This window comes from Columba livia, chromosome 6 (assembly GCF_036013475.1).
Source record: "Columba livia isolate bColLiv1 breed racing homer chromosome 6, bColLiv1.pat.W.v2, whole genome shotgun sequence".
Lineage (NCBI taxonomy): Eukaryota > Metazoa > Chordata > Aves > Columbiformes > Columbidae > Columba > Columba livia.
The window spans coordinates 32,597,878-32,613,458 of record NC_088607.1 but is presented as its reverse complement, the minus strand read 5'-3'; the positions used below and the strand labels follow the sequence as shown (position 1 = coordinate 32,613,458).

Sequence of the window (15,581 nt, the reverse complement as noted above, 5' to 3'; positions counted from 1 at the left end):
GCAGCACCGGAGCTGGGGGACGAGATGACCGCTCTGCCCGGTTCCACAGGACAACATCTGGTTCAGTGGGTCCTCCCAGCAGCTGCAGAGCTGCCCGCACCCCCTGCAGCCAGAGCTGGCTCCAGCAACAGCCCCCGCAGCGCAATGGGGCCCCTATCAATAACCCCAGTGAGAGAAACAGGATTCTTGTCCCCTAGAAAATCGGTGGCAAAACATTCTCTTGTTTTAAGGGACCAACAGGAATGCCCAAGCTCTGATCCCAAGAGAAGTCTTGTCTTTTTCACCTTGATGCTCTTCAAAAGTGATAAATCTTGGAGCAATGCCGCCAGAGAAAGCACAGGAGACAAGCCACCTTCAAGAGCCATGAGCTGGTGGGGATGGCCAGGAGCATGAGGCAGCTCTCCGGGGCACCAGCAAACAACTCCCAGCAGAGAAGAGGGGACAGGAATAACCTGAACTCTAAGGTTTCAGCCTGTTTTCCAACATAGGAATATATGATGCGTTGAGGAAATCAAGCAGTGTGTTCCTCAAGCCAAATTTCCCTGGACCACATTGTACAATACAGGAGTTAGGAATGCCTTATGTGCTTTTATGCAGAACACAATAGCAACAGGATTATTTGCATTTGTCTGAAGTACAAAACTGGCATGTATTTTATCAGCAAAGACAAAATATGTTTGAGTTCAATTTTCTTTCCAAGGAACGTTCCTCCCTTAAAGAAATGGCTCTTTCATCCTTCCATCAACAACTTTCCTCTCAGCCCACTGGGAGTGCTGGTGGGTAATGAGAATGGCTCACTGCTGAAAGGTGGGAACTGCCTTGCTCTAAGAGAATTCAAAGACACTTTGTTTTAAGTAAACTGGAAATTAGTGACATTACAAACACAGCTGTTGATATGGCTGCACAGCCTGGAGAGGGAAGCTCAGCCACTCTTGATCCAATGGCTCAGCAGGGGAAGGCGAACAACCCCAGTCTCTCACCTTTGGTGCAGACTTACTGTATGGGAAAGATCCAAAGGAGGTGTGACAGGGACAGAGCAGCCTTCCCAGGTCAGTCTACTATAATCATTGCAAGCCTCTGTTTTGGCCACAGTCAGCATTTCTACATCTAAAGACAGACATGCAATTTGCTTGGTAGGACCATACAGACCTTGCGATGCTGGGTCCCCGCGCTTAGGACAGCTTGCAGATGCCACTTGGCACTGCCTGTGGTGTGCAGGTCTCCTGGAGGGACTCCAAAATCCCACCAACCCTCTCTGGGAGCTCTGAGCCACATCTCCGTTGCACACAGCTGAACAAAGTAGGGGTAACCCCCGCCGTGTTTGCAAAGTCCTGCAGTAGAATACACGGTGTAGATTCCCAGCCGACCTGGGGAATCTGATGGGAAAGATCTTACTTTCCAGTCCTGGTGCTAGGGTGACAACCCACCCGGTAGCACTGGGGAGGACATGGGATCCCCCAGTTCCACTGGGACAAACTCCCAGGTGGAAGGAAGGATGTACTGGGAAAACAACTCCCTGCAAGCAGAGAGATATCTGTCTCCAGGCACGGGAAGGCTGGGCCCGACCGTCCCGCCTTCTTGCACCCAAGGACTCCTGCTGACTGCAGTGCTGGCCACTAAGTCTCCAAGGCTGTAAACCCAGTCCTGAAGAAATTCTGAAAAAATTGCGTGTTCGCACATGTTTTGAATGGACAGCTAAGGATCTGTTTTAATGGTAAACAATTACATTCCTCTGTCATCTGATACTTTTTAAATTTTGGGGAGGGGGGAGGCTTTCTGAATTTTCAATAGTTCCTTTGTTAAAGCATCTGTTACTCACATAATTGAAAAGATGTTTGTTCAGTGGTATGCTTGAGAGTACAGTTATTTAATCTTAATGATAAAGCCCTGAGGGCAGAAATTCATAAGTAAAAACCTCTTGTTATTTATCAAAAAGAAAAAAAAAGAAACACAAAAAAAACCCAGGAAAAGAAAGAGAGGACTGAGACACCTCATCTATCTTGAGGCTTAAATTTGTGCTTGATGGAAAACTATTGAGACAATTTGCAAGTTGTGAAGTTTTCTGGGAGTCTGGGACTAGCTGAATTGCGAGGTGGCAGGAAAGCGGGGTGAAGACAAAAATAAAACAACCAAGTTAGTGCGACAAGAAAAAAACTGTTGCTTGGCAAGATTTTTGGGTCAAACAAAGCGCTAGCTGTAGTTTACAGCATGACATAACACTTGACTAATTTTTGCCTGAAGATGTTTTCACACTTAACAGCATAAATAAAAATCTTCTATTAATTACCATGAGTATGAAAAGATAACCATAAGCATTTTCATGTAGACGCTACACTAGCCTCCTATTTTTTGGTCTCTGTGGCTACAATTTCCTACAAAGCTCCACAGAAATGCTTACGCATTCCCAAAGTTATCCAAATGCTCTAACAAAACCAAACGGCATTTGCATGGAATGTGGGGCGCTCTTGCATATTGAATTACTGCACAACATCCTTAGGGTAGAGAGACTTTACGGCTGTTAAAGGGACTTATCCTGACCCACCTCGTGTTTCTGATAATACATAATATTTATGTGAGCCATTTAGACAGAAAAATGGGAGAACAGGCTTTGAACTGTATCTCCTGGGGTTTAGTCCCCTGGGAAAGGACTGACGTGCAGGGTCCTCTCTGAGTGCCCAGGGTCCACATTACCAGCCAGAATAAGCCCCTCCATGGGTCTGTGTCTCCAGTGGGGGCACAGCCACCCCCCTGGACCAGCAAGAACCCATCATCTCACCTCCCTGCTCCTCATCATGTCCCAGGTGGTTGTGGCTCTGCAGAACACATTCCCACTCAGTTGCCTCAGTCTTTTGAGAGCGTGAAGCCTAATAAATCCCCCTCCAGCTGGGTTTGACCTGGACCGTCTGGTTTTAAAGGCACTGGTGACTCGTGAGGGTCATGGTACAAGCTACACTGCTGAAGAGCAGAGCACGGCCCATGGGAGGCTCTGGGTCCATCCCAAGGGAACCAGGCTCCCTCAGCACCCAACAAGGTCAGGAGAGCTACTCCTTGATGGGACCATCCAGCTTTCTGCTAGGAGACCCTGCTCATATTTTTAGTTTTATTCAGTGCATTTGATTGGGAACTTTATACACCTTGCAAAATAGCAGCATTTGGTGTGTTTTTTTTTTCTTGTTTGTTTTTTGAGGGGTCATGGGGGTGTAATATTTATGAAAAATCCCTAACGACGTCACCAGCGCTGCAGAAACACAGCCTATCGTTCACGTCGGAAAATTAAAGCTGCCGATCATGTGTTTTGTGTAAAAGCGAAAGAAACCTCAAACCCTGCACGTGAAAACCACATCTGCATTACGAGGGGAAGGCAGCACGGAGAAGAGTGCTCTGCAGAAAAAATAGCCGTTTCTGAGGGTTTCTTGATAAGCGAGAGAGATGTAGGGTACTGACAAGGGCTGTTAAGAGTTTCACAGGAAAGTCTGAGGCTGAATCAGCCAACGCCAACCACACACGCCTCTTGCTTGCTGTGATCATGCGAGGTAAGTGCATTAGAGGCGCACAAATGAAGAAAGTAATGACCAAAACAACAACACGTAAGCTCTGTACGGTTTGAGACGTGCACAAAGCACCAGCCCCGCGATGGGAAAACATTAATGCTTTTTATATTGGTAATCATCTGTAACATGAGCAATTAAGTACAGTACTAATGGACTATAGCCAAGAGCCTGGTACTAATATTAAAAACTGACAGAGATGAATAGGTTTGGAAGGAAAACTAGGCTGACAAAGACATTTTTATGAAGTGCTTGGGCCTATTTGGAATAACCCAATCAGAGGCAGGTTCAGACCAGCCGTGCCTACAGTGACAATAACGCATTCATTGGCATTATACGACGCCTGCTATGCTTTAAATAAAAACACCCATTGCTTCTACTCAGCAACCTGCACTTTCATTATTATACTCATTAATAAAACAAAACTTGTCTAACTAATATACAAATAACACTTACTGAAACACTGGCAACCTCGCCTCATTTTAAAATGAAACCAGTTACTGGAAACACAAACCGTACTACATGAAAAATGAATCCATTGCTAATGCACACAAAATCTTTCTTCCCCTCTTACCAGGGACACAAAGCAAACACCGCACTGACCAAAATGCTCTGCCCACCTACAGCCAGCACCACAACCCCTGCTCCACACACGGCGATGCGGGGGGGAAACTACAAAGCATCCCTACGGCCTTTACATCTGACTGTCTTCCAGCTTTTGCCATCCTTGCTACCGTGGGTCTGCAGCAACATGTTGGCTTTTTAGAGGTTATAAGCACCTTTAGGCCAAAAGCAACAGTTCTTCATGGGATGTGCTAGACAGAGTGGCAAGGATGTCCTCTCCTTTTTTTTTCCCCCTTTGAGTTTTTGTGCAAAACTCCACCTTGCAGAGGGGAACTTGGAGAGGTGAGGAGGGTAGGATGCAGTACCTGAATGGGACATACGTGCCATTCCACTCCTCAGCATCTTAAGGATGTCACTGAAAGGCTGCTGCCACCTAAGCACCCTCGCTGTGCTAAAGCCGCTGCAAACAGCTAGTAGCTTCTCCATCCTCTTGGGCAAAATCTAGTTAGCAGAACACAGATGCCCTTGAGATCTTAGTTTTAGAGATAAATGGCAAGGACAAATCAAACACAGCAGCAGGATCAGTGAAGTCAGGGAACTGTCTGTTCGGCCTCCAGTAAGCAAGGAAAGGCCAGTGGGATTCAGAAAGGAAAAGCCATGAGGTTTGTTCAGCATTTACCTCCCAGCTTAATTTAATTTCCAGTTTAGCTTTACAGCTCACCTTCAAGTTAGAAAATGTATGTGTGTTCTGAATCATGAATACGTATTCTTGCACTGCAGTTCTAGTTTCAGATTAAATGTCATCTGAGCACTTTGGCTATAAATGAGCATTACATTTACAGGTGCTGTAGTTAGAATTACCAGCTGAAACAAACCATGACAATTTCATTTACTTTTTTCCAAGTCTGAGGCTTAATATAGCTTTCCTGTGGTGGAAAATAAAGTGTCTAACACTAGAAATCTAGAGATTGGATCAGTCACTGAAGTTTTTTGTCTGCGTGTTTTGATTTTTTCAGACCAGGGCTAACCTGAAAAATCCTACAAGACTTTTTCTCCAAATTCCATCTTTTGACAGCCTGTCAGAGACCTGGAAAATAGATGCTGCCTCATATCAGACCTAACTCAGAACTACACAATAGACTGGCATCCAAGAACTCAGATTTCAGCTCCTTGGTGTGCTAAGAACAATCTAACTATAAACTAAAAGACTCTTTCCTCAGACTGGCTCAAGGCAAGCAAAGCTGCTTTTGGGTAGCCTGGAAAGGCTTTTCAGTCTTCAAAAGCGCCAGGTTTTCTAGTGAGCACAATGGGCTTTGTGGCACTTTGCAGCACACCCCTGAGTAACTGCTGAGTAAGTCACACAGATGAGTCTCTATGCATCGAAGAGCAGTTCGAGGGCTTTCCATGTAAAAAAATGAACCACTAGCACGAAAACAGAAGAGAGAGACAGGGATTCATGGAGTACTTGTGAATGCCTCATTTATTTTTCCACAACTACAAGAGACGCTCTCTGGGTGACTCCAGGATTCCAACACGGAGCCAGCCACACTCGCTCCCTGCACGACCTAAACCCAGAGACCCAACTCTGGTGTGTGCCTGGGTCTCCTCAGTCAAATAAACAACATCTCAAGCACATCTGGCGAGGGAAGGCCCAGACTGCCAGTCTGACACCCACCAGCTGGCTGGGGGGCAAGAGGAAGCCCGGAGCCTCCCAGGGCTGTGACAACGGAGGGGAAGAGCCGAACACCCACAATCTGATGAGTCAATTAAAACAATCTATAAGATTCATCCGCAACGCAAAGGCAGGGAAAAGATTTGGTCTGATGCACACAGCAAGTCAATGCATTTGCTCTGCCACTTGGCTCTATCTCCAGAAAGCTTCTAACTCCAACTTTTATAGTGGCATTGCATGCAACTTCTTCGTGCACCCAAGTCCTCCTGTAAATGAGGGTGATGACCCTCCCCCTGAGGAGGGCAGCTTCTCCCTTGGAGTGGCCAACATGCCAGGCGAAAGAAGGCGAAAACCTGCCCCCTGAGCACGGGTCTGCTGTGCCACCTTGTGCACAGGCAGTACAATCCCTGCCTGACCCCAGCAAAGCCACTTGTTTATGGGCAGGAACAAGAGCCTGGGCCTTCCTTATCTGAGCCTGAAATTGCAGGGCTTTTATTAACATTTGCTTGTCTAAGGAAAAAAATAAAAAATAATAAAAAAAAAGAGGGAAAAAAAAGAGAAAAAAAAAAAAAAGAGACTTGTTTCTAAACCAAACCAAACCAAAACTCTAGCTCCAGTATTTTATTCAATGCGTGCTGGCTTCACAAGCCCTGGAAGTTATTATCTACATGGGAAGAATAAGAAATCAACAGTTCTGACCAGCAACAATGGCTGCAGAGAAAGAGTGTTTGGCAGCGGCTGGCAGGCAGGGAGGAGGGAAGACGCACAACGAGGAAGAGGAATGCAACGCTCTGCACGACCCACAACAGTAACAGCACCCTGCATTGTGGGCCGCCCCATTACTTTGATCACAACCACAATTTGCTTAATTGGTATTCCTAAAAAACGACAGAAGACAAGTGTTTGCATCAATTAGCTGTCGTTTCTTATTTTTCCCTGAGTACGTTTTGCTCAGTTCTTCAGCTTCTTTAACCGGAAAGCTGTTGTAAAAATTAAAATACGCACCAAAGAAAAATCAGATGTTTGCTTTATTTCTTTAGTCACTGGAGAGATACACTCTGGTTTAAATGACAATAGATTATCTGACTAAACTGTTATGGGAATATTTGCTATATCTTTAAGAAGCCTCCCTCTCTCTCTCTTTCTCTAATTCTTTATAAAACGCTTTGAAGGCTCTCCAAATTAATTTTTTCATTATTAAACAAGCATTTCAGATTTGTTATCTTACCTTTCATAATGTCTGCGAGTACATGTAGCAGCACTTGTGCTTCCAGGGTTACCACCTAATTCATCATAAATATGTTTCCATTGTCGACGGGCTGTTATCTGTAAAAATGGCAATGGAAAATTTAATCTTGCATCTTTACAGATTCTACAGCATTTGAGTTCACAACAACAAATGCATGTGTGACACTTTCAGAACAGCATGTACTACAAGCACTATAAAAGCCCCTACAGAATATACAGAGTGCACAGAGCTCTGGGTGTCTTTTTTTTTTGGTAAGTTAACACTGTATTTTGTTTCCCTCTAAAATGGAGTGATCTGACTAATTCATTATCAAGTCACAAGCAATACAGCCTCACAAAAGAAAATCTCAATCAATACAGGGTCATTAACCATCAGAAGTTATGCAGACAAATCCCACGGTGAATTATGAAAATGAAGCTAAAACCATACTCAGCACAAATAATGATTACATAGTTATTTTAACTGAATTAGAGAAAATAAATCCGCTGTGAAACCCAAATCCACCACAGAATTCTGCAAATCCACAAAAGCATAGTCCGTAACTCTATATGTTACAAGCTGTTTATTTTTACCCATTTATGTCAGTAAAATATACAGATCAAATAGTAATGAAATCTTAACACGCTCCAATGTTAATATTTGAGCTATGTACTTTATTGGACCACGCTGATGAAAATAAACATCTTTGTAACATATTGAGTTGCATACCACGGTTCTGGTTTTTTGTACAGAAATTAGGATTATACAGAATAACAGATGGAAGACCTGGCAAAAGAATTGTTTCTGAATTGTTTCATTATTTTATATATTCTGCTATATTTAAAACAGGAAGAAAAACAGGAATTGGACAAGCACAACAGATCACCCTCTTTTGCCTGCAGCTCATAAAGAAAACCAGTGGAAAATTGTGGGGTCAATTTGGGGAGAATTTTATCATTTTCTACGGAATGCTGTGGATTTTAATACATTCAGCCCCGGAGGCTTCTTTGGAGTTACCCACAGAGCAGTCAATGGCGTTTGCTGAGGAGCTAAAGGCAGCAATCAGAAGAAAACAAATATTACAACTTGCAGTCTGAGGCCTGTAATTTTAGTCTAAACAAGAGGAGATAGGTACCGTCATTAAATATTACAGGGTGAGAGGTGTTTCTTTTTCACTCAACAGAAAAGGAAAATCCTTCCTTTGCAGAAATTATTCTCCAAAGCCAAAAGAATGGATTGAGACTTATCATTTGATAATATTATAATTTTTTCAAGTGTATTTTGCTTGCTCCTTAGAAAACATCAACACCTCCACCTCACTGTTAGTACCTGTACATAGTTTGCATCTATAGGTGCTTTAAAAAAAAAAGGGGGGGAGTATTTTATCCTAAAACTTATTTAAAGCAAAATGTACTGACTGCATTGACTAATTTTATTTTCTGTCTTCTGCAACCAACCCAAAGACCACAAGAGGCACAAGAGAGAGGCTGCGATTCAGGGATAAATTCTGCACAAACAAAGTATTTAAATACAAATACAGATCAAACACTCATCTGAGGAGAAGGTTAATTACAAGAAGAAGGTCTGTTTTGTTTAAGTTCTTATGCTGTTTCTTCCCCAGGCTACCCAACACTCCTTCAAGCCCTTTAGTAACAATAATAGGTGGAACTGGAATCCCAATAAGCCATAAAGAACATCACCTTCCAAGAATGTGAAGAAATGCTCTTTCTGCAACCTGAAAGGTCAAAAAAGGGCTGGACTCTGCTGTGGAGGAGTGGGAACCTGCTTCTCGTCCCGGGAACCTTTGAGTCCAAGTCTCATTAACCACGAGCTAAGGCAAGAGTTGATACTCAAGCTGGAATATCAGTTAATGCGACCATCTTCAAGGGGAAAAGGCAATCTCTTTGAAACCACTGCAGCAGTTTTGGTGTCTCTCTCCCCTAGGCTGCTTAGAAAAACAGTATTTACACAAACATTCGCCCAGCTTTAACCAATTCTGCCTCTGCAATGGACCAGAACTCCTTGGCAATTAGCAGAGCTGTGCCCTCCCACATACAGAGCTAAGTTTAAATTTGACATTCCCTGGAACAACTGTTATTCTAACAAAGCCTGGGGTTGAGTCTCCCCCTGCTCTGGAAAGTTTAGGTTTTTATGCTTAATAAACTTCAAAGGACTAAAGTAACAGATAAAGTACAACCTTAAACAATTTGAATAAAATGCTGCTCTGTGGAAACCTCCCAGTAATCATGCTGGGCAGCACTGCTCAAGCTGGATGCTCACGCTGGCCACGTCCAACTCAAGGACAGCTTTCTAGTCTCATACAAGTCCCTCCCGGCCACCTCAGTGATGATGAACTTCCCAAGGAGCCAGGAAAGGGCAGTGCTTGGCAATGCTCTGCTTACGGTTGCTGATCCTACCAAAAATGCCTGTCCTGGCTGCTTTCACACAGCGATTTTAAGCCTGAAAGGGCTCATATGTGCTCCCAGTTAGTAACACATTCATGACCAGGGCACATGAGGAACAGAAAGACAGATAATGGTAAATTATTTTAGCTGCCTGGGCATGGAATTTCCCACAAACACTAAGGAACAAAGCACTGATTTTTTTAAGGGCATGGAGCTATAGTGGCATAAGGCAACTAAGACCCTTCAAAAGTTTTAACAAGTGGCCTGAACACTTTCATTTCACACTTTTGATTAATTCAGTTTCAGTTTCCTGATATAAGTTGACCTGCCATAGTACCAAACATAGAGAAGACAAGGAACCTTTGCTGCTTTGGTTCTCTGATTTGTTTTTCCCTATTCCTATCAGTATATACATCTGTCCCAGTGCCTGCCACATTTTTGTAAGTGCAGGATGCTCCAAGCTCACCCATTAATCAAGGCATTTGCACAGGCCCATCTCACCTCTGACAGCTTCCCATTCCAATCCTGGCTTTAGTTTTAAAGTAGTCTTCTGGTTTGCAGAGCTCTCCCACAATTTGCTCCCTCCAACCTAGAGCTTCACAGTCCTAGAGCTGGGCCCACTGGAAGCCAAAAGCTTTGAAAACCTCCGTGATATCTTTCCCAATCAGCAGAATTTGGAGTTAAGCAAGAGACTGGTCTGGCCAGGGACCTGAGAGCAGATCTGATCTGGTTCCTACAAGCACAGTATTAGGCAGTGACTGGTACTCAAGAACAGCCAAATAAAAGCAATTATCTTATCTATTAAAGTAGAGGACTGTTTATACACATGCTTTTAATGGTGTCTTCTGCTTTGAGAAATCTTAAGGACTCCTGCACTGCAATCCCAGCTCCCTTCCTCATGAAAAGGCTTCTTGCTTATCTCCTGCTGCAAATCTAATGTGAGATTTTCTGGTGATGGTATGCGACGGTCACAACACTCTTCAAAACAGAGCTCTGGGTATTAGCTCTGTATGAAACAAACCCAGGTAGCTTTGCATTCCACTGACACATCAGTCTCCTTGGGCCTGCCCAGACGCAGGACTGCTCTACGTGTCTATCACTAATTTTTAAAAACCAAAGTACTTTATTGTTGCTTCTAGGAGGCAGCAGCTAAATGGGATCCCACCGACCTTTGGCAAAATTTAAGCTGCTACACAGCAAAGGTTAAGCTCCACCTAATTTTCTTTTTACCCTCCTTATCTTTCTAAGACATCTCCAGGTAGGGTCCATTCAACACCACAGCCCTCTGCAAACATGTCAAGGCACTCCTTTTGTGTTGGCTCAAAAGGAAAAATGCCACTTCATGACTTGCCAAGAACAACTGTTTAGCTAAGTCCTGGAAGCTTCCCATCTACAAACATCTGCACCTTTTACTCACCTGACTTAGGGTGACTGAGAAAATTCCAGGCAATGGCTGTTAAATGCCACTGCAGCTGAGCCCCCTAGAAGGTGACATTGTTTTATATTTCATCCAGAGACTTGAGGACATTTTAAATAATTCATACTGTGAAGGTCTGCTATAGAGAGTGCTTTCCAATGCACTCTCCTATTATTAGTAACAAAGATACTCATTTCATGTATCTTTGTTTAAGAGAAACATGATCCCACCAATTCCAAAGAAACAGCTTCATCTGTTAAGGACTTAAACCAATTTGTATAGGTTGCTGTTTTTATTAAGCCTGTATTATGTCCAACAAGAAGTACATGGGAGTGTGGTATTATAGTTACAGATGACAACTAAGAATTAGTAATCAAATAGCAGACAGATAAGAAATGACCCTCACAAGTACTCTAACTGGAGAGCCCTTAAGTATGACATATCACACACAATCATGACTTGGCACTACTAGGTATGCAGTATATATATCCCATATGTACAGGTAATACTGTCTGTCAGGCCCCACTAGGTCCATTCTATGGATATACATGATAATAAAGTCAGACAGATTTCTCTGCATCTCAAATCCAATCCTTGTTTTCATTCACTTTTAGATCATTGACTGACAGGGCTGGACTCAGAGGTCTTGTACTGTTCTGTGAATCTGGGTGCAAGCTGGAAAACACCGTACATAATCTCTGCTTGTTTCTCAGATGTGTTTTTAAAGCCTCATCGAAACATCTATACAGGGACCAGGTGGATAGGGCAGGGGATGAAATTGAAAATGAGCTGACTATCACTGTTCTGCTAAACAGAAAGACGTAAAGTTTGCAAATGCTTTAACTGTGAAGGTGTCTACAGTTGGTAGTAAAAAACTAGTCATCTGACCACTCTAAGTTCCCATATGTGATTTTAACCAATCTTTTCTTTCCTGTTTATAAAAGGGCTCTCATATGCTGAAGCCAAATACCTACTTTAAATATTATTTTATTTACAATACGTGGAAGTGAAAAGACCCATTTCTATCTCAATGCACAAACCAGAGACTTGTGAAATTTTACAAGTTAAAGATGTTGAAGCCCTTATAACAGACAAATGACTCATTCAAGTCTGATGGAAGGGTCCATACAGATAAATGTCTGTTTATCAGAGTAGGTTCGAGAATGCCTTTGCTCTGCACATGACTTCTCATCGTCAATAGATATTGGTACTGGATGTGTGAGTGGCAGATTCCGGTTGTTACTGAATTACAGCACTCACTCAAAATTTCTACGTCTAAGCAGACCGGCCTAAGATTCTGGAACTCACATCGAGGTCCATGTCAGTCCAGTCATCGACTGCCTTGCTGAAAAGTGAAACAAGAATCAAACACAAAAGCCCTTCAGCAATGCTCACCGTGATAAAATATATTCAAAAAAATGCAGGCTGGCAAACTTGAGGAGTATCAATTGGCCACAAAATAATAAAAATTGGAGTGTGCACAGGTCAAAGTATTGCAACAGCTACCAGTTTCACAGTCAGGGAATATAAAGCAAAGAGAGGTCCATATTGAGGACAAGACTGTTAACAGAAGAGAATGAGGTCAGGAAACCTCATGCTCCACCTATGACTTATACTGCATCACAATGCTCCTCACAACTTCAGCTCTTCTGCAGGGAGCACAGACACCGCTCATGTCATACGAACAGATCAGGCCCATCATTTCAGCCAGGGTCACTCTCAACCAAAGCTGGGCTCCAGGTATGCCAGAGGGTGTGATCTACGCTGGCCTTGCTATTTGCTGACCAGTAAGCTGTTGCCTGGTTTCTTCTCTATGAAGAATACGCATCCCTGGTACATTTTCATCAAAGGTAACAAAAGCCCCTAAATAACAGGGAACATCTGTCACTGAGAAAAGGACGGGAGCTTTGAGATAAAGGTGGACTGATGCTACTCTGGATGACATTCTCACACAAGTGATCCTTCCCCTCTGCTCGTTTCTGCTTCCGTTGGTAGACCTGGCTCCCTAGTCACCAAGGCACCGTCCTATTCCTGCTCTGCCCCAGGTACAGAGGTTCATCTTCTCCAGCATTGCTAAAGCCATCCCTTTCCCCCTCATTCTGGCACTAAAACTCAGCTCTCTCAGGCCAGCCACCACTTTGGCATCCCTGCTTCTACACTCGGTCTCTTCGAGCAGATCCGAACCGCTGTGAAAATCAGCCGACTCCCTGAGCACTCCAAACACGCCACTCTCCCTCCTGGCCTTCCCTTGTGCTCTGGATCAAGTTCAATCTTTCAGTCCTCATTTTCATTGCACTTTACAACTCACGGCAATTACTGTTGGCTCATAATTGCTGTAACGATCCATCTATGGTAGTTATTAATTCATACATACCCATGAGCACACCTACACACACCTCTGTACGTAAGCATGGTATGTGCTGATTAATGAAAGATAGAGGAACAATAAAAGCCAAATCAAGCATATATTTTTGTTCAGAATGTCAGATTTCGTGTTTCACAAAAACCTAGCCACACCCATGCTAACCAACAGGGCTGCTGAGTTCCAGAACAATACGCTGCACTGCATGGAAGGAAAACAGTGAGTTTGGTATTTTGGTTCAAACGACTTTCAGTTTCTCGATAGTGCATTTCTTCTTGTCATTTCTCTACAGCACAGATATGTCCCAGATTACTTCGTAAACAAAGCAAAAATAATTTCTTTCATCCAACTGTGGCAGGAACTGAACAACTTAATCTGATCATTGTGTGCAAAGAAAATATTTCCAATGACGACATCTTCCTATGTCAATTGGTTTTTATTACAGATGTCATCTCGATGTGCCATATTAATGCAGCTCTTTCTTCTCATTTCAAGATTTTAATCTAAGTTTGTTGCTCTAATATTTTATTGGTTCAAAATACATGCTGTAAAATCCATGGCCATCAAATTTTCCTGTGAGCTAAAAATAAACTGCTCTTGTCAGATACAGTTAGCTGATAAAAAGTGTCAGAGACTTCTCTGAATTACTTTGATAACTTCCTGTTTATGTGGTACTGACCCTTGTCTAATAAAGATCTTTTACACTTGGAATAAGAGAAGATACTGCAGCATACTATTCTTTAATGGACAATGCTGATTACTTTTGAAAGCCTTTAATACATTTCCCATATTAGACATGAACAGATGTCAGGGATGTTGCCAAGTGAAATTTCTTTTATGCAATCTTGGCTTGTTGTACAATAATAGCCCTTTCTCAACATGGGAAAAAATTACAGACCCAACTAATTTCCTTGACAGGGAAGAGTTACATATGTTTTCCACTTGTAGTTTTTACGGCAAGTTTACAATTTTGCCAAACCTGGAACTAATTGGGACCATTTCCAAGAACGGTCCAATAAACTCACAATGTGTACAGCTAGCCTAAAATGCAGCAAATGATTGTTTGCTTTTACATTTTTTTTTCTAACAGGGAAAAGTTAGATTGCACAATTATTTCATTTAAGTTACTTAAACACTTACTGTTTCATATCCTCCCAGTTTTTGAGCAGCTTGAAACATAGTCCAAAGGTTAACTGTTAGAGGGACAATAAGTATTTAGATAAGCATTGCATTAACCAACATATTTCAAAGAAATGTAAATTAAACAGTTTTTAAATAAGAAAAAATAGAGAAAAAAAGCTCACAGCCCCTCAAAAAGCTCCTGTGAAACATTTTCCAAATAAGTATTTACATAATCTGAAGAGTAAATATTAACCCATACTCTCTATTTATTTTTAATTACACAAAAGAGAACACACTTAGATTCCTTAACAGGACTGGAAAAATACACCGAGACAAAGGTAATGGGCTCATTTGACTTTGCTGATAAGAGGCAACGTGTAATGACTGTTGCGTGTTTCCATAACTTTGATAACAAAAATTACTCATTGGGAAGAATGTTGCTTTTAATTATTTGCTTAATACCGATTTCATTAGGAAGCAAGCATGAGCCACACACTGGCTCACAGAGAAAGCCTATCGATTAAACAACAATATCCAGTATTTACTGCAGCTCTGATAATGGCCTCCATAATCAATAAACAATACGCTGCATTCTAACGGGTCCTGTATGAATGAACCCAGAGGGAGCACAAATGAGAATTGCCATAATAATTATGGCATGGGTGGTTGTGCCTTGCCCACAGCTGTGGGGTTGGAAGGACAACTCAATTCCAAAGATGTGTTGGGAGATGCTTGTTTCTTCCTGCAGAACTTCTCTCATGTGCTTCTCATCCTGGCCCACAGTCCCATGGGGGCACTGCTTGCTGCTGGTGTCTCACTTTTATTATTTTATTTTATTTTTTATTTTTATTGCCAGAAGAAAAATTGATGTCTTAGCTCTACGAAAGGTGTATGCACTATTCCACCAACAAACAGTGATTCCCCTTAGACGTGCTACCAATACTTCAGGCCAGACTCAGCGATTAGGCTGTGGACCACGGAGGACGGGATCTCTTCCTCTGCGGGGGATGCTCTGTTGTAGCGTTCGTACTCCTGCTTCCCACCAGCCTATTTATATTGGCAATGTTTGCACGAGTCTCGCTGGACAAATACAGAGCCCCGTCCTGCAAACATTTCTGTTCTTCTCAATGTACTTACTCTTGGCATTTCAGTATCTGCCGGATCAGGCCCCTAATTTATAGTGAATGTCAAGGAACTTTCCGTGTATTTCAGCTAAATGTTAGCAGAGGGCCCTACCCCCAGTGGGGAATTTTAGAAAGAATA

The 15,581-nt window shown here is 42.6% G+C and overlaps 1 protein-coding gene across 5 annotated transcripts in view; it reads right to left on the bottom strand.

The window, feature by feature from the left end:
• The window catches only part of ARID5B (AT-rich interaction domain 5B), a 116,080-nt gene that overhangs the window by 14,104 nt on the left and 86,395 nt on the right, over window positions 1–15,581 (bottom strand). For 4 of the 5 annotated variants that reach the window (XM_065068592.1, XM_065068594.1, XM_065068591.1 and 1 more), the window contains 2 exons: window positions 14,337–14,389; window positions 7,013–7,110 (listed from right to left, as the gene is read on the bottom strand). In XM_065068592.1, the coding sequence (XP_064924664.1) occupies window positions 7,013–7,110; window positions 14,337–14,389 (151 nt within the window). The remainder of the gene's footprint in view (window positions 1–7,012; window positions 7,111–14,336; window positions 14,390–15,581) is intronic. The other variant, XM_065068593.1, reaches the window with a different exon arrangement.